Source organism: Grammomys surdaster, unplaced genomic scaffold (assembly GCF_004785775.1).
Source record: "Grammomys surdaster isolate TR1022 unplaced genomic scaffold, NIH_TR_1.0 373, whole genome shotgun sequence".
NCBI classification, from domain to species: domain Eukaryota; kingdom Metazoa; phylum Chordata; class Mammalia; order Rodentia; family Muridae; genus Grammomys; species Grammomys surdaster.
The window spans coordinates 1,694,951-1,717,693 of NW_021604792.1; the positions used below are offsets into that span (position 1 = coordinate 1,694,951).

At 41.8% G+C, this 22,743-nt stretch overlaps 2 protein-coding genes across 2 annotated transcripts in view; one reads left to right on the plus strand and one right to left on the minus strand.

Moving 5' to 3' along the window:
* Positions 1-14,208: 14,208 nt before the first annotated feature.
* On the minus strand, positions 14,209-16,221 carry Capza3 (capping actin protein of muscle Z-line subunit alpha 3). The gene has a single exon (XM_028781067.1). It carries the CDS (start codon positions 15,447-15,449, stop codon positions 14,550-14,552), a length of 900 nt encoding a protein of 299 aa, XP_028636900.1. The 5' UTR covers positions 15,450-16,221; the 3' UTR covers positions 14,209-14,549.
* Plcz1 (phospholipase C zeta 1) overlaps positions 15,715-22,743 on the plus strand; it is a 53,704-nt gene continuing 46,675 nt past the window's right edge. Inside the window, exons 1-3 of the mRNA XM_028781066.1 lie at positions 15,715-15,768; positions 16,309-16,466; positions 17,274-17,397. Coding sequence (XP_028636899.1) covers positions 16,432-16,466; positions 17,274-17,397 — 159 coding nt within the window. The 5' untranslated portion in view covers positions 15,715-15,768; positions 16,309-16,431. The remainder of the gene's footprint in view (positions 15,769-16,308; positions 16,467-17,273; positions 17,398-22,743) is intronic.

A 22,743-nucleotide genomic window follows, 5' to 3' on the forward strand; every position in this document is an offset into this window, starting at 1 on the left:
TATGTGTGTGCTTGTGTGTATATGTGTTTGTGTTCACATATGTGTGTGTACACATGTGTATATGTGTGTGTATATGTTTGTGTGCACATGTGTGTATATGTGTGTATGTGTTTGTGTGAACATATGTGTATGTGTGTGTGTGTGTGTATGTGTGTTAGGACATCATGGGTTCTTGCAGTGTGGTTCAGTCTGTGAGTGTGAGCTGCTAACAGGAAGGAGTGAGGTCATGAGTATGACCCTAGTACAGCTCCTAGCAGCAAGGGGACTGTCTACTCCAGGAGGGTCTGGCAGTGGCCACTGTACCAGCTTTCTCTGGTGGCCCCTTCTGCTTTTCCACAGGGTGATGTTTGCTGCTACTTATGTGACTGGCTTTTCACCTGGCATTGTCCCCTGCTCAGTGGAGACCTACTTACAAACAGGAATAGTATCTTATTTCTTTTTGTGTTCCTATTGTTGAATACAGGGCCGGGCATATGGAATGGGCTCAGTGGATATTGACTGGATGAATAAATATTCTTGCATGTATGAGACTGGAAAATAGGTAGAAATCTATCTGGAAGCTCACTGTGGAAGGCACCAGATGGCTGCTTAGAAGCACAGGTCTTATAAGCCAGATCTTGGTTTATTTCTACAAACATTTATGAATGGATTTGAAATTTGAATCCAAGAAGACTAGAATGTACAAGTTCAGTCCTACTGTAGAGTCAGAAATCATGCTACAGGTGTATATGGTGGGGCATTGAGATGGCTCAGTGAATGTGAAGGCCCTTGCCATCAATCCTGACAGACAGTCTAATCCCGGAGAAACACAGTGGAAGCAGAGGGCTGATTCCTTTGCTCTCACACCTGCACCATGACTCCTGCAGCCACACACACAAATGTAATCACAACAACCTTTTAAAAATGAAGTGGTGGAGAGTGATGGAGGAAGATACCTGCCATTGACCTCTGGCCTCCAAACACGCATGTACACCTGTATGTACATGTGCACGTGCACGCGCACACGCACACACTGTAACAGGAATTGCTCTCTGTGAAGACATCTGTCTGATAGAAAAGTGTCCCTTCAGTGTGTTAGCATTGAACCATTAAATATGCTATGTTGCAGGATATTTAATCACTCGGTGAACCCCAAGATTTTGTTATTGTGTGACTCAGTCCTTACCACATACCTTTAATCCCTCTTGCTAGAATTCAGACATGCCCTTAGTAGCATGCACCTTTAATTCCAAGCAATGAAGGTAAAGTTTGTAGAAGGAAGCAGCCATGTTTGAACGTGATGTCTAATGGAGTAGTAGACAAAGTGATGAATTAGAGAAAGATTTGAGAGAATAGAATGTACCCAACTCTCGGGAGAGAGTAAAGGGAAGCAATGTAAGAGAGAGAGAGAGAGAGAGAGAGAGAGAGAGAGAGAGAGAGAGAGAGAGAGAGAGAGAGAGAGAGTTTGATTTACTAGGACAGTGATAGGCTAAAGAGAGAACAAGCTAGACACAGGTGAAAACAGAATGAGACAGAGAATGAGAAGGAGCCAGAAAATTAGAACAAATTGTCAGTTAGTTTGAGCAGAGCAATTCAGAGTAAGCCCAGAGAAGCCAGACTGAATCAGTCAGCTTGGGGAGGAGTTCGAACCAGAACAGCTGAATTGGATCAACCAGCCAGAGATCAGAAAGAACTAGAAGAGTGAGCTTATTTAGCAGTATGTCTGAGGCTGAAAACATTCTAGGCCTAGATTGGATTGTACAGAGGCCAGAAGCTTCCAGGACTAGGCATAGGTTAGCATACAGAAGCAGTAAACCTCTGAGACAACAATTACACAGGAGAATAGAAAATACTTTAACAAAAATATGAACATGGACCATTGCCTAGATTGCTTTGCAAGATCCATGACTCCTAGCACATGGACATTTTCAGGACTAAAAGTTGTAGAAAAATTGAGAGAAAATAATTTCTCTATGCTCTATACCCAGTGTTATAAAATACTGTGGGTCAAGGATTATACTTTGCTTTACTGATGGCTCAGCCTCAGGTGTCCCCATGCTATACACACCTTAGAGAACTGTTTACTGTACAAATTACTTTGGGATTTTCCTCATTGCATTTCTAGAAAGATGGAGAGGAATTTTGACAGCCTGGTATGCTGCTTTGGGGTAAAACTTTATCAGCAGGGAAGAGAGAGCCTCAGTTGACAAAATGCCCCCACTAGATTAGTCTCTGTGTAATCCAGTGCGACATTTCCTTGATTACTGGTTGATGTGCAAGGGCCCAGCCTACTACAGATTGTACCACACCTGGGTAGTAGTCCTGAGTTGTGGAAGAAAGGAGACGGAGTAAGCTGTGAGAAACATCTCTAGGGCCTCTGCTTCAGTTCCTGCCTCAGGGTTCTGCTTGAGTTCCCTCAGTGAAGAACTGTGACCAATAACATGAAATAAACCCTCTCAAGCTTGCTGCTGGTCATAGCGTTTGTCACAACAATAGAAACATAACCAGAACACCAGATAGAGTTCTAACTCTGGATTTAGGAATCTAACTGTAGAGGCTGAGAGGAAATCTCTTCTGTTCTGCTGACTCCATGAAATATCTTCTCTGCTTCATTATTCCAAATGCCCCTTGGCTCAGCCCATCAGAGCTACATTTCAGTTGTACACTTCAAACATTCATGAATATGTCTTGAGTTTGGCTACCATAATGCCTGTAATATTTTCCAGCTGCTCTGAAAGAACTGCAGTGGAGTGTAATAGTCACATTCTTGGGTTGGTTATAAATTGGTTATGTAATCCTAAGTCTCATGGTGTCTGTTTGGAAACTGGATGGCCCCTGGGGAGTGTGTGATTTGTAGTAAAGGACACCAAAGCATCTCCAATACCCATTGAAAAATGTCAACCCCTTTCCCCAGTCACCGTCATTTCCCAGAAAAAAAAATCTGACTAATAATTTTGCAGTTAATTTCTTCCAGTGCAGCGCTTGGTTAAAACAAGAAATGGGTTTTATCCTCGTGGCTTTGGTCCTCCTGACACATTCATTGAACTATCACAGTAGAAATTAAAAAAATGAATAGTTCAGCAGCTTCTCTCGGCTAATGTTCTTTGCCATTAGGGAGAGAGGGGTGGGTATCCAGACAGACATGAGCTGAGTTGAAGGTGATAGTGTGGGAAGCTGGACACGGAGGAAAAGCACCTCTGAGAAAGGAAACTCCTTATAATTTTGAGGGAGCCCCAAATAAAGCTATGCCAGATCCACATGATCAGGTTTTCAGAATCTCTGGGTCTGCTGAGAAATATCAGAGTTTGGAAGTTTTCCTGTTAGGGCTGCACACTCCTTATAGGTCCCGGTGTCCCTTAGCATTTTCTAGTCAATGACCTGGGAGCAATGCCAGCATCTGAAGCCTACTTCACTTCAAGCAGAAACAGGGAAGAATAATTCCTTCCCTTTTCGGTTTGTGCTTGTTTGGAGGACTTTCTTGTCAGGCGTGTGAGCATCTTTGTCTTTACCTTTTCCTCAGCGTCTACTCTCCTGCTGCAGACTTCTCACTCATGGTGTGAGTCAGAGATGATGTGGGCGGAAAGCTGGGGGACAGTGTGTATGGTGGGAAAGCGGCAGTTCAGTTCATCTTAAGTTCCTGCCGCTACTGAATAAGGAAAACCATGCTTGCTTTATTTTTTCTTCTGTGTTCATTCCAGTGTGTGTATGTGTGCATGTGTGTTTGTGTGTGTTTGTATGTATGTGTGAACCTGTGTGAGTGTATGAGTGTATGTGTGTGTATTTGTATGTGTATGTGCAACTGTGTGAGTGTATGAGTGTATGTGTTTGTATTGTGTGTACACCTATGTGAGGGTATGTGTGTATGTGTGTCTGTATGTATATGTGCACCTGTGTTAGTCTATTAGTCTCTGTGTGTGTATGTGTGTATGAGTGTTTTTGTTTATTTGAGTGCCTGTGTTTGTGTGTATGTGTGTGTTTATGTGAGTGTGTATCTGTTTGTATATTTGTATGTGTGTGTGTGAGCATGCATGTGTGTGATTTTGTGTATGTGTGTGTATTTGTAGATGTGTGTGTATGTATATGGTGTATTTGAGTGTGTGTTTATGTATATGTGTGTATGTATATATGTGTATGTGAATGAGCATGTGTATGTGTGTGTGTGAGCACGTGAGTGAGTGTGTGTTTTTGTGTGTGCATTTGTGTACATCTGTGTTCGGGGGATTAAGCTCAGCTTGTTGGGTCTTACAGACCCTCCATCTCATTTTTTTTGAGACAGGCCTCTCACTGAGCCAGGGGCTCAGTGGTTTGGTTTGGGTAGACCAGCAGGCCAGCAACCCCTAGGGATCCTCTTCTCTCTGCCTCCTCAGTACTGAGATTGTAGTAATGTACCCCACACAGCTTTTACTGGGGCATCAGGGATGGAACTCGAGTCTCCACGCTGTGGACCTTCCCAGGCTTGCCACCTCCCGCCTCTGTCTGCCTTGCTACTTCTCAGGACCGTAGTTTAGCGTTGTGTTCTGGCTTCTCTTCTCTTAATTTAACCATGTACTTATTTTCTCTCTAGCCCTCGTAGCTCACTTACTTTCTTCTCACCTGTGTATTATTTAATAATATTAAGAATTGGGTGTAAAAATAATTGATGAAGTGAGTATAGGAAATATTTATTAAGAAATATTGGGGATGCTGGAGCAAGGACCTAGGGATTTAGAGGGCTTGCTGCTATTGCAGAGGACAGGAGTTCAGTTCCCAGGACTTATAACTGCCCGCAACTCCAAGTCCAGCTCTGGTACCCTCTCTGGGCTCCTATGGAGACATTTGTGGCATGTCCAGCACACACACACACACACACACACACATACACACAAAGAAAGAATGCATATGTATGTATATATACATACTCACACACATTGGGATACTGTTTGGCAAACATGTTAAAAGCACATAGTTGTCATAGTATTTCTCCCTCTTCAGCAATGACATTCCACAACCTCATACCCTCACCAGGCTTGCCAGCTGCAGGAGGATATCTATGATGACACTCCAGGACATTCTACATCCACCTGTGGTGCTCATATCAGTCTCATTGTTGTGTGCTTGAGGTCCTAGTACCCCCAAGTCTGATGACAACAGTGTTACAAACCAACCAGTAAAGACACTCAGACCACCACTGTCCCCGAATCGGATGCCACCCGAATGCTGTTAGTATCCCAGATCACATTCTGGGAGTGGAAAAACCCAATCTGTTCAATTAGCAAATGTCATCCACAATCTAAATTCTCTATTCCGATGAGGATACAGCATGAACACAGTGTTCGAAAGGAGTGCTTTACATCTTCTAAAATAAGCATGAAAGTGGCTAGGGAGATAATAACAGTATGTTGAAAGTTAAATTTATGTAACAAAATTAATTCAGGCAAGTTGCTGTATTTATAACCTAGAAGAGCAGATTGTTTTCCAGTAGAGGTAGAATGAATGATATGTACAAAAATTTACCCCAAAAGCTGTCAAAAACACTTTTAAATATACCACAACAAGGTACATGCTTATGTGTTTGTTTATACACGTGCGTGTGCGTGCATGCATGCATGTGTGTGTGTGTGTGTGTGTGTGTGTGTAGTCCATGTACCTACCCCTTAGGACAGAAGCAGCTAGGCCTTGCAGCCTGAAGAGATCAGACCACAGCTCCCTGCAGCTCTTCCTGGGATAGAGGACCAGGAATCTGTCTGTGCTGTGGCCTAACAAGAGCTCCCAATTTATGGTCCTGACCAGTACCTGGTGACTCCGTGCTTCTTGTCACATGTTATGTATGTTATGTTGAAACAAATCAAGCTACCTCCAACTCCCTGCCAGCCTCCCCAGCATCTTAATAAAAGTCGGACATTTCCTTCACTCTTGAGATTGCTCAGGGGATTGCCACAGACACGGGTCCTCTGGCCTCTTTCCTGCCACCCTCTCAGGGTAGCTTTTGCTCTCCCCATCCTTCTGTCTTCCCATCTCACTGTTAATGAAGCCTGTAAGGTCCTGCCAGGTAGCTTTTAATATGTTATACTGTTTTTATCAAATGGACTCCTCCTTCCCAATAAATTTCTAGAGGAATTTTTTGACAGCTTCGTTTCCCAAGGTTGACTGCTGTTGGATTGTCATTATTTCTTCATTATTCTCACCATCATGACCTGGTGTAGAGAATTGGCTCTTTGGTATCTGATGGCTTCCCCTTCAGTCAGACCTGAGGACATGAATTCCTTCATGTTTCCTGTTTTGTTACCTCTCTTTGCAGTCCCATGAGTTTGTCCCTATGCCTTTGTTTTTAAAATCATACCTTTTAATTTTCCAATTTGTCATATTTTGTGGTGAGGTCCACAGTCAAGAGAGATGTCTTGTCAGTATAGAAGCCTCCTTAAGGAATCCACGAACACGTGGTGATGATAAAGACATCAGGAGAATGGACCTGGCATGAAAAATCTTGAAAATTCTAGGCTATGCTTGGGAAAAGGTATCAGAAAGTTAGAATCCTGGAAGGTGAAGCTTGAGCCTTTCTCCATCTTTTGGATTTTTATTTATCAACCATTTACTACTCACCCAATATCACCTAGATGCTCCAGGCTTACAGCTGGACAAGTGTCTCATTCTAGTATTGCATGGGATAGAAAAATTTAGTATTGGTGAAGTCATGCAAAAGTAGTAATCGTTAGAATAAAGACTTGAACTCATGTGACCTGACACATAGTCTCATAGATTTTGGCTCCATTGTTGATAAATGAAAGATTCTTCTTTATTAAGAAAAATAGGAAAATATGTACACCTAGATTAAGACAAACAGGTGCCATGCTTAATTAGAAATTCATTTTGCCAGAATCTAGGGCTGGAGAAAGTATGTTTGGAAGGGTGATCAGGCCTGGCTTCTTGGAAAAGATGCTGGAAGCCCAATGAACACAGTGTGGTCTCTGGAGTGATAAAGATGCTGAGATCTCAGACCCAGAAGGCTGAGGGATTTGGAATGTACTCCCCAGTCAGCAAATGTTACAAAGAGGTGTTTAATCAAGATCGTGAGTAAATCAGCAGGTAATCAGCAAAGGTTTATGAAAGCTAATTGAGAAGAGCTTCACAGAACACGAAATTAAAGTAGACCAATTAGAAAACCCATTAAGTGGGAAGTCACAAGCTTTATTAATAAGTTGGCAAAGAAAAGAAATAAGCAAAGCACTTACAGAGCTAGAAATCCAAAAACTGACGATTCTTTAGGAAAGGCAGAAATAAGCATACCTGTAACCCAGAGTTACTGACAAGAAAACACTTCCAAGAGAATGCCTGAAGAGATGAGAGAGAGAGAGAGAGAGAGAGAGAGAGAGAGAGAGAGAGACAGAGAGAGAGACTGAGAGAGACAGAGAGAGAGACAGAGAGACAGAGAGACAGAGAGAGAGACACAGAGAGAGACACAGAGAGAGACAGAGAGAAAGAGAGAGATGGGGTTGTGGAAAGAGGTGGGAGTGAGAGCAAGAGAAAGAGGGAGAGATGGTTTTGTCTCCTTTGTCAAAGATCAAGTGATCATAGGTGTGTGGGTTCATTTCTGGGTCTTCAATTCTATTCCACTGATCTTCCTGCCTGTCTCTGTACCAATACCATGCAGTTTTTATCACTATTGCTCTGTAGTACAGCTTGAGGTCAGGGATGGTGATTCCAAATGAATTTGCAAATTGCTCTTTCTAACTCTATGAAGAATTGAGTTGGAATTTTGATGGGGATTGCATTGAATCTGTAGATTGCTTTAGGCAAGATGACCATTTTTACTATATTAATCCTGTCAGTTCATGAGCATGGGAGATCTTTCCATCTTCTGGTCTTCTTTGATTTATTTCTTCAGAGATTTGAAGTTCTTGTCATACAGATCTTTCACTTGCTTGGTTAGAACACACCAAGGTATTTTATATTATTTATGACTATTGTGAAAGATGTCATTTCCCTAATTTCTTTCTCAGAATCCAGTAGGAAAAAGATAGCATTTTCAACAAATGGTGCTGGTTCAACTGGTGGTCACATGTAGAAGAATGCAAATCGATCCATTCTTATCTCCTTGTACAAAGCTCAAGTCTAAGTGGATCAAGGACCTCCACATAAAACCAGGAACACTGAAACTAATAGAAGAGAAAGTGGGGAAGGATCTTGAACACATGAGCGCAGGGGAAAATTTCCTGAACAGAACACCAGTGGCTTATGCTCTAAGATCAAGAATCAACAAACGGGACCTCATAAAATTGCAAAGATTCTGTAAGGCAAAGGATACTTTCAATAGGACAAAACAACAACTAACAGATGGAAAAAGATCTTTACCAATCCTACATCTGATAGAGGGCTAATATCCAATAAATAAAAAGAACTCAAGAAGTTAGACTCCAGAGAATCAAATAATGTACCCCTATTAAAAATGGGGTACAGAGCTAAACAGAGAATTCTCAAACTGAGGAATATCGAATGGCTGACAAGCACCTAAAGAAATGTTCAATATCCATAGTAATCAGGGAAATGCAAACCCTGAGGTTTCACCTCACACCAGTCAGAATGGCTAAGATAAAAAATTCAGGTGACAGAAGATGCTAGTGAGGGTGTGGAGAAAGAGGAACACTCTTCCATTGCTGATGGGGTTGCAAGCTGATATAACCACTCTGGAAATCAGTCTGGAGTTTCCTCAGAAAATTGGATATAGTATTACCTGAGAACCCAGCTATACCACTCCTGGGCCTATACCCAAAAGATGCTCTAACATATAACAAAGACACATGTTCCACTATATTCATAGCAGCCTTATTTATAATAGCCAGAAGCTGGCAAAAAACCAGATGTCCTCCAACAGAGGAATAGATACAGAAAATGTCATACATTTACATAACTCATCTATTAAAAATAATGAATTCATGAAATCTTAGGCAAATGAATAGAACTAGAAAATATTATCCTGAGTGAGGAAACCCAATCATAAAAGAACACACATGATATACACTCACTGATAAGTGGATATTAGCTCAAAAGCTCAGAATACTCAAGATACAATTCACAGACCACATGAAGCTCAAGAAGAAGGAAGACCAAAGTGTGGATGCTTCAGTCCTTCACAGAGGGGGAAACAAAATACAGGAGGAAATACAGAGACTGAAGGAAAGGCCATCCAGAGACTGCCCCACTTGGGAATCCATCCCATATACTGTCACCAAACCCAGACACTATTGTGGATGCTAAGAAATGCTTGCTGGCAGGAGTCTGATATAGCTGTCTTCTGAGAGACTCTGCCAGAACCTGACAAATACAGAGGTGGATGCTCGAAGCCAACTAGTGGACTGAGCATGGGGTCCCCAATGGAGGATTTAGAGAAAGGACTGAAGGAGCTAAAGGGATTTTCAACTTCATAGGAAGAACAACAGTATCAACCAACCAGACCATCCAGAACTCTCAGGGTCTAAACTACCAACCAAGGAGTACACATGGAGGGACCCATGGCTCCAGCTGCTTGTGTAGCAGAGGATGGCCTTGTTGGGCATCAATGGGAGGAGAGGCCCTTGGTCATGTGAAGGCTCAATGCCCCAGTGTAGGGAAATGCCAGGGCAGGAGGTGGGAGTGGGTAGGGGAACACCCTCATAGAAGGGGGGGATGGGATAGGGCATTTCCAGGGAGAAACCCAGAAAGGGGATAACATTTGAAATGTAAGTAAATATCCTAGTAAAAGAAAAAAAAAGAAAGAAAAAGAGGTAGAGATAGAAACAGTTAGTAAATGCAGATTCCTGGTCATGCCAGACATCTTATAAATTTTCCATGAGGAAATGCCCTTTCCATGAGGAAATGTTGATGTGGCATAAGCTACATACATTTTAAAGGTTTTGTACCAGATTTCTTTAAATACTCAATATTGATTATGAAAACCTCTGTGGTTGTTTAGACCCTCCCTCCCTCCTCCTCTCCTTCCCTCTCTACCTCTCTTCCTCTGTCCCTCCCACCCTCCCTTTTACCTTCCTCTTTCCTTTCTTCCTTTCTTTGTGCTTTTGTGAGACAGAAATCATGCCTTGAACACCTGATCCTCCTGCTTCCAACTCCCAAGTGTTAGGATTATAGGTGTGCTGCATTATGCCCAGCTAGGCACTTTCTCAATGTGACTGAGGGATTTTTAGATTTGCTAAGAACGTGTCTGCAGAGTATTTGTAAATGTGCAGTGTAAGTGTTAATGCCCATGTGTCTTTTTAATATGAAACTTTGGGTCATTTTTCTTGAAGGAAATAACTCAAAGTATGGAAAATACATCCACTCATTGTAGGATAACTCCTAGCAGGAGAAATCCTAAAAACTTAAATTATATATGAGGAAAGAATGGCTGTCTTGTTATGGTACATTTATAGTATAAATAACATATGAATAATTAAGTTTATATGCTCAAGAAATTTTGAATGATATGGGGCAATGTTTATGATACATACATTATGTAAAAAGAGTATCAAATATAAATTTTTATTGTATATATCCATAATATTGAAAATTCTACAAAATTGGATGGAGAAAAATAGATCAACACTTTACATCTTAAGAACTTCCCACATGTGACAGATGTCTAGAAAGAACATTTTTGTATTTAATGGTTTTTGGTTTGCTTTTGACTTCATTTAGGCCAGGCTGGACTCAAATTTGTGATCCTCCTGTTTGGGCCTTGTGAATGCTGGGATTACAAATGCATCTAGTGATATTATTGTCCAGGCTGAATATTAGAGTGTGTGATCATTTGTACCGATCACCAACTTCACCAGATCTAGGCTCAACTAGAAAAGAAGTTCTATCTCTGGGCTTACCAGAGAGGAGCTATTTAGACTAGGATAGCCTCTGGGAAAGCCTGTGGAGGACTTGCAGGATAGAGTTATTAGAAACGTGAAGACTCACCCCGAGTGTCCCAATCCTTGGGAGTGGATTCAGATGGTACACAAAGGAGAGAGAAGCTGAGCTGGGGGCCTCAATGCCCTTTAGTTTCTGACAGTGGATGCAGGAGGACCTAGCTCCTGCCACTGGCACTTACCTGCCATGATGGATCACACCCTTAGACTGTTAGACACAACAAGGCCGCCTTGTTTGTAACTTGCTTTGGTCTGGGTGTTTTATCATAATAGCAGGAAAAGTAATGATATAGATGGGAAGCAAAATGTCTCTATAATTTCCCCATAAACTCTAGGGTCCTGTTCTGGAATGATCTAGAAAGTCCCTTTTACACCTGTAGCCATAAACTACATCATGTGATATTAAAGGGGTTATCTCATAGCTTCATTTCAGTTCAGGAGAACAGCTTTATTTCCTACTTTGAGAACTGCCCCCCCCCTTTTAACATAATAGCTGAAATCCTGACTCTGGTTCTCACGCAGTGAGCAGTAGAGACGGCTTTTTACTGGGCAATGTGTTTTTTTGGGAAGTGATTTTAAATAAACAGAAATTAGGCATGCTGTTTAAAGATTACAGCAATATTTCTTAAAATGTGTTTCTGATTGGTAGAGTTTGTATCAGAGATACCTCCGATATTTGTTTTAAAATGTAGATATCCTAGGCTGGGGGCTGTAGCTCAGTAATGCAGGGCAAGTGGTCTTTGCTTCAATACCTAAAATGAGAGAAGACACACACACACACACAAACACATACACACACACACACACACACACACACACGGATGGGGGGTGGGAAGACATACCCAAAGTATTCTCTAACCAAACTAAAGTGCCCTGGGTGAGGAGATGGCTCGGCAGGTAAAGTGCTTGCTCTGCAAGCATGAAGACAGGAATTCCAATCCCCAGCACCTGAGGAAAAGAAGCTGGCATGGCTATGAGGAGACAAGAGCATCACAGGAACTCATTGGCCAGCCAGCTTAGCCATGTTCTGGGGCTGAGGGTACAATGAGACACTCAGAAAATAAGATCAAAGAAGACACCCAACATGGACATGCCACTTCCACATGCGTATGTATTCCAGCCCCCACTCTCTCAAGCACAAACACGTAAACACCATGTGCACACAGATGTAAATAATAAATAGCAAATCACCAGTTCTTGGGGAAGATATGCAGTTTAGAAATTCCTACAGGGCTCTTGTTGCCCCAATGGGCACGAGACAGGGCCCGATCTTTTTTCAGTTGCATGAACTCTGCAGCACCGTTCTTTTCAGATCAATCAGGATTGGACAATGAGGCCTCTTGACTCCTTCCCGGTAATCTCGTTCTCTGTTTCAGGTGGAATTCACTGAAAGAGCAGTGGGTAATTGCATCCAGGATGAGTTAGGCAGCAGCAGATTCCCCCTTCTGGGCCATCTCTCTGTGCTGTGCTTGCCCACAGAACTATTCAGCAGAACCCTCCACTCCTGTGTGCTACTTGGTTTTCTCGTTGCTGTGATCAAATGCCAAGAAGAAACAACACAGCAGAGGAAGGGTTTCCCTTGGTCCACGGCTTCAGAGAGCTCAGTCCGTGGTCATTGGGTTGTTGGTGTGTAGACAGACATCATGATGGATGGGTAAATGCAGGAAAGGGGACTGTCACCTCTTGTAGACGTCAAGCAGAAAGGAACTAGATGAAACTTTCAACCTTTAAAACCATGTCCACAGTGACCTGCTCCTTCTGACTAGGCTCAATCTCTAGAAGTTTCCAGAAACTACCCCAAATAGTGGCATCAACTGAAAACTAAGTATTCAAAACTTTGCCTTGGCACGGGAGGGGAACATCTCATCCCATCCTCAAATCATCACATGATGACTCACCAAGCCTCCCCAGATAGCTGATCCATGGAGTCTGATCTTTAGTCATCTACACCAGTCACTGTGCATGCTGAATTGTTGTCCCTAGGCTAGTGGCCTCAGAAGCCTCCAGGAGGTCATGAGTGTATCGCTTTTATGAGCAAGATTAGCATCCTTATATGAGATTCCGGAGAACTACCTTGTTTCCTTCCAAGGTGTGCTCTATAAAAAGGACTACTGCCCACGAGGAAGCAGGCATTGTCTCAGCTTGCATCTTGATCTTGGATTTTTCCAGCTTCAGACTGGTGAGCGCTAATGTTCTAATATCAGCAACTCATTTAATGGTAATGTTTTTTGTTTGTTTGTTGTTTTTGTATTTTATTTATTTCATTCAGTGTGAATGGAGTTGGGGACAGGGGTTCCTGTGGAGGTGAGAGGACAACTTGTGGGTGTCGAGTTTTTCCACCATGTGTGTCCTTGATGGATCTCAGGTTTAGACATGGTAGCAGGGAATGTTACATGCCAGGGCATCTCACAGACCCACACCCCCCGATATTTTACTGTAGCATCCTGAACACATTAAGATGTTGTATGTGTTGATGATTTGAGCAACATGAAACCTTTTACATTATTAATGTAAGATGGGGGTAATACCAGAACCAGACAGATGGTGAAATATTGCTTGTAAAACATTTAGTATGAAGTTTGCTACGAAGCAAGCATTAGACAGGTTTAAGGAACGACTTTACGTGAGTTTAGCTATACAAGGCTTCTAGACCTTGCTATTCTAGAAGTCCAGAGATTCACGTCCTCCAGGAGGGGAATGGGGACCGAGCAGGAGGAAGGTGGAAGTGATTTTGCAGATTCCCTTCATTTTAATTTTATGTGTCTGGGATTTATGTGTGTATGTGTAGCAGTGCTGTGCACTGTGCAGCCTAAGGAGCTCTGGGACTGGAGTTACAGGCAACTGTGAGCCGCTATGTGGGTGCTGAGAACTGAACCCACCTCCCCTGGAAGAACAGCCAGTGCTCTTAGCTACTGAGCCACCTCTCTAGCACCCTGACGGAGAGATTTGATACTAGCTGCTTTCATAGAATATCCGAACCCAATGTCCATTATTAAGGTTCACTCAATTCTGGTTGATCTCGAACTGCCTAGGATAATGTGAAGTAGCATTTGCAGAGCGGTGTGCACACCTACTCAGTTCCAAAGAGAGGCTGAATTCACACACATGCAGGTACACAGGCATACAGGTGCACGGAGACACACACAGACACACCCCCACACCAACACAGACAGAGACACAGATACACAGACAGAGGCACACACAGATACACCCCCACATTAACAGAGACAGAGACACACACAGATGCACCCCCACACCAACACAGACACACTCACAGACACCCCCCCCACACACACCAACACAGACATAGAGACACACAAAGACACCCCCACAGAAACACAAAGACACACACAAATACACCCCCACACCAACACAGACACACACACACACACACACATACACACACAGGCACACAGACACAGAAACATACAAAGGAGTCATATAGAAGTCATGGCCACCTCCTAAATTATTTTAGGCTCTAATAAAGACCTCTAGAGTTTGTGACAGTTAACATTACGAAATGTATTTACCCTTTTTGCCGTGTTGATGACTACTGACTGTATAACATGATTTATCCTTCCCCCTCTTCAAACTGTCATAGGACTAAAGACAGGCTTGTTACTAGTCCAGGAGCTTCTCAACTCTATCCAAGCACTTACTCCCCAGAAAACACTTTAGCTTGAGACGATAATCAGGAGCAGCAACCTTTTATATTATCCAGTTGCACAACACACTTCTGGAGTAAATCACGTATCCTAACTTGGGGTACATCACCAGATTCAAGTCCGAGAGGATCCGTTGCCAGTCAATCAAAGTGCGCGTCACTGGAAGATCCCTCCGTAATATTTTCCTCAGGGCTTCGTTAGACAACTCCTGGAGCTCTTCGACGACAGCAGCTTGAAACTTATTCTCTTGTTCTTCCACAAGCCTGGCGAAGCTGAGAGCCAACTGGGCTTGATTGACCACCTCCAGGCTCTCCTTTAGATCCTTGGAGACTTCGATATGAAGGTTGACGCATCTAAAATAGTGAGCTTGTACAAAAATTCTTCCTGTCACTTGGGTTAGAAACGGGTTTACCTGGAAGATCCACTTAGACTTCCAGAGACCGTTCCAACACTCTCCGTTGTCATAGCTGTGGTCTTCAATGCAAGCTATTAAGAATTCTTTGGTCTTGACTGTTTTTCTCAGCACGTTGCAGTTTCCGTTTGGGTAGTGATCGTTCACGTAGAGTTTCAAGGCGCACATCACGACGGATCTCAGGTACTCGGTCTCATTGCGAATGATTCCGTGGCTTTGGATGTCTCTCAGCTGATTCTGGAGCAGGTCAAACCTGAAAGAAAGTTTGCTCTGGTAGTCAAAGAACCGGAAGTCGCCCATCACATTGTGGTGAGACAGGAGGACTGGATTGCCATCGATGCAGAGTGGGACACAGTATTTTTGGCAGTGCTGATGACCTGCGCACTCACCCTGATGGTGCATGAGCTTCTCATCTCGGATAAGCAGACAGAGATCGTCAAAGGCATTCACAAATTCCCCAGGAGGAGCCTGGATCAAGAGTCTGTGGATGACCTTTTCCTTCTCTTTCCTACTCAAGACGCTGAGTGACATGTCTAGCTGCAGCAGAAGCAAAGCTTCTGAAATGAAGGGTGTTCACAGGGTGAGAAAGGGGTCCATGGGATACCTTGCCCATTCAAGGTGTTAATCATTCAAGCTTTAGAGCAGTATGTTGGACCATGAACAAGGGCAGTCAGTCAAGCTCTGCATATCCTGGTGATATCACAGAGAAGCACGGAATTCTAATGATGTCACAATGAATGCTCAAAAACTAAAGAAGAAAATGATAGTCAGTGTGGGGTTCAGCCAATGAGCTACACCAGCTGTGAAGGCTTTAAGAACCTAGCTTCTGAACAAGTCTTCTTCAAAAGTGGTATGCTTTCTCTGTGTCCGTTATATATTGTTGGCAGTCTGGAGACATTGCCTGGAGTTTAGATTCAGCGTTGGAGAGCATGTGGTCTCTTAACTGTCATATGGTACTGATTTCCACTCAGGTCCTTAGAATAGCTAGCTGCCCCACCCTCAAGGTAAACATTGTGATGAAAGGCTTGAGGGTTAGAAACAAAATAGGAAACCCAAAATGAGATACACTGAAGGCTGAGAAATGGCTCGGCCTGGAAAGGTACTCGCCACCAAGCTTGAGAACCAGAGTTGGGTTCCCAGGACCCATGTGTGGAAGGAGAGATAATGACTCCTGCAGGGTGTCCTCTGATCTCAATGTACACATTTTACACACACACACACACACACACACACACACACACACAAATGGAGTTTATTGAACATGCCAGTGGGATTAGAAATTCTCAGAACATAAGAAGTCTCTCTGTGTTTACGTGTGTACACTTTTTGAGTGCACGCTGATCTGCAAGAGCAAAGGCAACAGGCTGTGTGTTCTCTGCCTTTTCCCTAGAAAAGCGGCAGCGGTGAGAACAGCCAATGATTATCACAAAAGGACAGAATTACTTCTGAGATTAAGTGACACCTTAGACGAAGAGCCCTCTATGGGAGGACAAGCGGCCCAGATCATGAAATCATGGAAAGCCGATATCATGAGCTCGCAGAAGCAAGATATCCATTCCGAAGGTCTCTCTGCCTCATTTCCCCACTTGCTTGGTTCCTCCTCTTCATGTGACTCTCACTCTTTTTACACAGTCGTGAACTCAAGTGTCTGCCATTTTAAGTACGGGCTTTCTGCTTGTTTCCACAGTTCTGAGCTTTCTGGGTTTTCTTAGATTCCTGTATGTTACCGTTGTTCTTGCTGTGATAAGAAAATGCATTTTTCCATATTGAGCCATAGTTAGTAAGGTTAAGGGTTACTCATTAGTTTCAGCACTAACAACTGGAGCAGAAACTGGAGCAACTTTCACCTGTAGGACATTTGACTCGAGTAATAATTAAACCAGTCATAGTCACTACGGAATGCACAGTAGCCTGTGTTGAATAATGTTTTATGAATGCATCCAGTGCTATGACTTCTGTAAGATTAAGTGTTGATCTTCTCATCTTTCTTGATGAGGGAAGTCAGGTGGGTGTGACAATCTTGGAGTCCAGTAGGTCTCAGGATCAGGCTTTCAGACAAATCATGTGTAATAGTGGAGTAATGAATTTCCCAAGTGCTAACTTTATTTCTTCATTTTTAAAAAACTGTCCTGCATTTTAACTGAGTTATATCTTTTTTATATCTTTCGCATCTTTCCTATGGTTGAAAAAACTATCATTGTATATAGTTATGTATATTGCATATAGTATTTCAGTATTTAAGTATCTAAGCATAAGATAGATGATCCATTAGAGCTGAAGACAAATTATTTCTCTAAGAATTTTAAATCCCTCAGTAAGTGACTGAGAATTTCCTTAACTGTCTGTGCTTCATACATGGTTTTTGTCAAAGATTCAGGATGATTTTAGAGGTGGAAAAATCGGCGTTGAAGTTACTCACAAACTGCTTGATAAACTTGATTTCCCATGCCACATTGCTCATGTGAAACATATTTTTAAGGTGAGATGACACCTTCTCTCTGCCTGTTCTAGTCCATGAAGAGTTTACTACAGTGTAAGCAGACATTAGTAGATACTTCAGAACTTTACAAAATGCACATGGGGCTGGAGAGATGGCTCACTGGTTAAGAGCACTGACTGCTCTTGTCGAGGACCTGTGTGTAGTTCCCAGTATGCACATGGTGCCTCACAACTGCCTGTGATTCTGGTTCCAAGGAAGCCAATTCCTTCTTCTGACCTTTTCCAGTTCCTTTAAATAATTGGCACCGTATATACTCAGATACATATATAGGAACCTAAATAAGTATTGAAAAATACATGCAGAAAACTGGTATCTTAAGAACAGAATAAATTAATGGCTATTAAATTTTGAAATAATACCAGGATATTGGCTTGGAACAATTTCCTGAGTATATAGAAATAGTCATACGAGATCTGGGATAAAGGTCAAAATTTGGACTGTCTGACAGGATTAAATGTAAAAAGTGAATGGTAGTGTTTAATTCTGATGACATGAGAGAAGAAAAAAGCTCAAAAGAACAGGATAGTGGTGGTTGACACAAAAGCTGTTGTAGAAGAACACACTTGTAATCCTAGCATTTGGGAGTCTTGGGGGGCAGATGAAGAGTTCAAGGTGAGTTTCTGCTATGTATTAGATTTGATATTGGTCTGGCTTACATGACACCTGCTTTAAAAAAAAAGAATAATCAGTAATCACAGTAACTAATGAAATAATTGACAAGCCAAACCATTAGCGAGACAGAGAAAAAGAGAGAAGACTCAAACGAATAAATTAGTAAGGGAAAGAAGAGATGTTACAACTGTCCCCACAGAATTAAAGAACATCATGAGGGAATATGAACCACCACAGAGCAGCAGATTAGCAGACTTATAGGAAATGGAGAAATACTTCAACACACAGTGCCTATGAAAACTAAATAAAAAAAGAACTAGAAAACTTAAGTAGGCCAATAATAGTAACCAATAGTCATTAAGTGAAATGCTCAATAAAGAAAATCCCAGGGCCAAATGGCTTTTTAGGTAAAGATTTAACCTAAAAAGAAACCAAGACTCATCCTTTTAAAACAGTTCTAGAAAAATAGAAAAGAAAATGATTATAATGCTATTTTATAACCATAGCAAAATCCTGGCATCAAAGCCGAGCATGACCACCTCAGAACAGCTAACCATAAGCCAGTGTGTTTGCTGAACACAGATACAAACTTCCTCATCAATATCTTAGCAAGACAAATTCATCAGTCTTCAAGAAAGATTCTACATCATGACCAACTGGGAGCTGTCGCTCAGATGTGAGGAAGGCTCAATACACAGAAAACATTCCTACTCACTGCATCAAGAAAATGAAGGATAAAATGAAATTACACAATAACCTTCAAACACTCAACTCTTTTTTTTAATTAAAAAAGTATAAAGCTAGAGCTGGAGGGATAGTTTAGTAAGCAAAGTGCTTGGCTTGAGGACCTGGTTTTGGATCCTTAGTACTCGTGGGAAAAGCCAGATATTGTAATGAGAAGGCCAGGCTGACTCCATCACAGGCTTCAAATTGGCAGTGCAGGAAACTAGGCATAAATCTCTGTTTCCAAGAACTGGGAAATTCCAGGCAAGTCCAGGCCTCAGAAGCTGCTCTGTCACCTGGCCTGAGGTAAGGACAATGGTTCAGCAGAAGTTTCCAGACCTCCCCAGCAAGTATTCAGCCTTCAAAGTATTCCAGTAATGAAATGTCTGTAGAGATGGACCCAACAGATTAACATAGAGGTCACCTACTCTGGAATTTCCTAATGTGCTTTAAATCAGCCTGCAAGCTTACTTGGTTTTCTTTCTATTCTGGTAATGGGGAGACCCCAGCATGCTGGACTTCTGCAGAATAAAACACTCTGCGTTTACATACTATTTGAGTCTGGTGTATCATTCTTCAGTGAATCACGGACCCTGACAGTAACACATGCTTGTAAACCCAACCTTGGGGGCGGGTAGAGACAGGAAGATCCTGACTAGTCAGATAAGTCAGTCATTGAGCTCCTGATTTCATGAGATGCCCTGTCTCTAAAACCCTGTCTTCCAATATGGGAAAGTGACTGAGAGCAACATCTAATGTTGACCTCTGACACCTAATGTTGACCTCTGCCTCCTTGTATACACATGTGTATGTACTCATACATATACACCCAATCACTCACATAGACATGAACATGTACACATATAAAACTCTCAAGGAAACTTGTATAAAAAGAAATGATCTTAAGACAAAACCAACCAACCAACCAACCAAACAAACAAAAAACCCCACCACTGCCACAAGAAGAAAAAACAAAAACAAAACAAAACTCCGAATCCAAACTAACCAACTGAAAATACCACAAACCTCAGACACAAACAAAAAACTGAAAACTGAATCCAAATCCAAAGTCCAAACAAACCAACAACCTCAAACTCTTAAGACTTTCCTCTGTGAGCTGGAATAAGCTAACGTTTCCACACTAACTATTCTAATCTGTGTTACAGTGTAGGAAACACTGTGCTAGCCAGGGATGCTAGTTAAGATGAAGAAATCAAACAGATATAAATTGGAATAGCAGAAGTAAAATGGTCTCTAGTCACAGGTGATCTGATATGGAAGAATATGGAGGACTTTATTTAAAAAAAAATCTGCCAGCACTAATAAATCTGGTTAAGTGGCAAGACACAGCATCATGTATATAATCCACTGGATTTCTACTCACCAACAATGAATCCCTCCAGAAGAAACCAAAAAACAATTTTGTTCCCATTAATATCAAAATGAATCAAATACTAGGAATATGTTTACCCCATGAGATAAAATACTTATTCAAGACTAGAAACATCAACAAAAGAAAGTTTAAAATATAGGAATAAATGGAAAGATACTTTGTGTAAACATATTCATCTTAACAAAAGCAATCTACAGATTTGCGGTTCTCTCTCTCTCTCTCTCATTTTTTCTCTTTCTCTTTTCTCCTTTTCCTGATAAGTGAGAAAAAAGATCTTCCAATTCTTATTAGACCAAAGAAGACCTTGCATAGCAAACACGATCTTAAGAGCAAAGTTGGAGACAGCTTTCCATTTATAATTTGGTTTAAAAAACATAAGTAAAAAGTTGCAGCAACCAAAATAATATGCTGTGGTGTTAGGAGCTTTTTAATAAGTGTTTACAGTTGTCCTCTTACCCAGTTGTACTAGTATATTTATTTATCAAGCTTTAAGAGCACAACAACTGAGCAGTTATTAGAACTCTATTCTAATCCTCTAATCTGGTTACCTCCCAGCCACAGTCCCCAAGATACTTGCATTTTATGACTTTCTCTGATCAGCTGTGTTTCCTGGACTCTCTCTGTGGCTGAATCCCCTACTTCCTCTCTCCTGTCCCTCCCCTAGCTGGCAGGAATTCCAGCTCTATTCCCTCTGCTGCTCAGTCATTGGCTTGTAAACTCTCTTTATTGACACACCAGGGAACAGTTGGGGAGCTGGTGTTTACACAAAATTGAGATAGGAGATTCTCTGAATAAAGACTACAGCCAGATAGGGGAGATGGAAACCAGCATTTGAATTTTTGCACAGTGCACAATAACATTATGCTTACAGGATAGACATAAAATAGGTGTATAAACAAAGGAATGGAGATCCCAGAGATAAACCATTCTTATGCTGTCAGTAATCTTCAGCAGGGATGCCACGCACACCCAATGGCAGGAGATTCTCCTCAGTGAGCAGCCCTAGGAGGCAGAGTGGGCATCCACATGCAGTGCTTACGACTGGACTCTAAGGGTGCACAGCGACTCCATTAAGATCACATTCTAGATGTAAATGTCAGACCCCAAACTAGAAAAATCCTTGAAGACAACCTAGGAAAAAAAATCTTCTTCACATCAGTCTTTGTATTGGTTTCTAGAACAAATGCACAGAAAATAAAGGCAAAGAGGATAATGGCTTTGGCATAACAAAGGAGTGGAAAACCAAGAAAGCAACCTACAGCGTGAGAATAAATAGTTACGGGCTACATATCTGCTAAGGGGTTAATATCCAAAACACACAAAGAAATTACAAAATACGGTAGAGGAAGATGGATAATGTTCAAAGAAAAACAAAGGGACTGTGTGTAGTTATTCAAAATATGTAAATAGCTAACAGGTATCTAAAAACTAAACTAGCCGTTAGGGCAATGCAAACCACAGGAGACATGTCACAGCTTGTGGAATGACATATGTATATGCATGTATTATAGCAAACATGTATAAGGATCTGGAGAAAAACAAATCCTGTGTACTATTCATAGGCATGTTAATCATTGCAGCCATTGTATAAAAATATCATGGAGAAGACCCAAGAAACTTAAACATAGAACTGTTGTAAAGCCATGGTCCTGAGAAGTCTGTAAACAAACTCTGAGTTTGCCCTGAATTCCCATGCTTACTGCAGTGCATCTTCATAGCCAAGACATGGAAGCAGCTGAGGTTCATCAATCTAGCAATGGGTAAAGAAACAATGTCATATCCATAATATGGACTATTAGTCACTTTGGAAAGAGAAAGGCCTTCTCCTACTCACAGTAACATGAATAAATCCAGAAGAGGAACTAGGTTCAAGCAGCCAGACAAAGGGATAAAAGACTTCATAATCTTATTGATGAGAAGAATGTGGGATTTTCAAATTCACAGGAGCAAAGGGCAGGGTGCCGGTTAGGAGGGACCAGTATGGGAGGCAGTAGGCTAGTGTTACTCAAAGGATACAGCCTCAGTTTACAATATGAAAGGTCCTTGAGGAATACTTATGGGAGATTAACTGTGGTATGTGAAAATGCATTATAGCTATAGAATTGATGAGTAGATCTTATATTGGCTGTTCTCTGTCTCTCTGTCTCTGTCTCACTCATACACACACAGATACACAGACACAGAAACACACACACACATACACACACACACACTCACACAGACACAGGGCAGAAAAACACACACAGGGCAGAAGAACACATTGGAATGGAATGGACATATATACAATACTCACCATATTCTATTAGTTTCATAATTATCCCAGAATTTATTAAGTTGTATGTGTGTGTATGTGTGTAAAAATATGTCAACTTTAAAAAATTTTTAGAATTATTTGTGTGCGTGTGTGTATACATGTGCCACAGTGTGCAAGTGGGGGTCAGGAAACACCCTCGAGGAGGGTCAGTTTTCTTCTTCCACTGTGTGGGTACTAGGGATTGAACTCAGGTTGTAAGGCTTGGTGGCGAGCTACTTTATCTGCTGAGCCATCTCACTGAGCCAAATATGTAAATGTTTTATGTCCATTTTGCCCAAGCGAT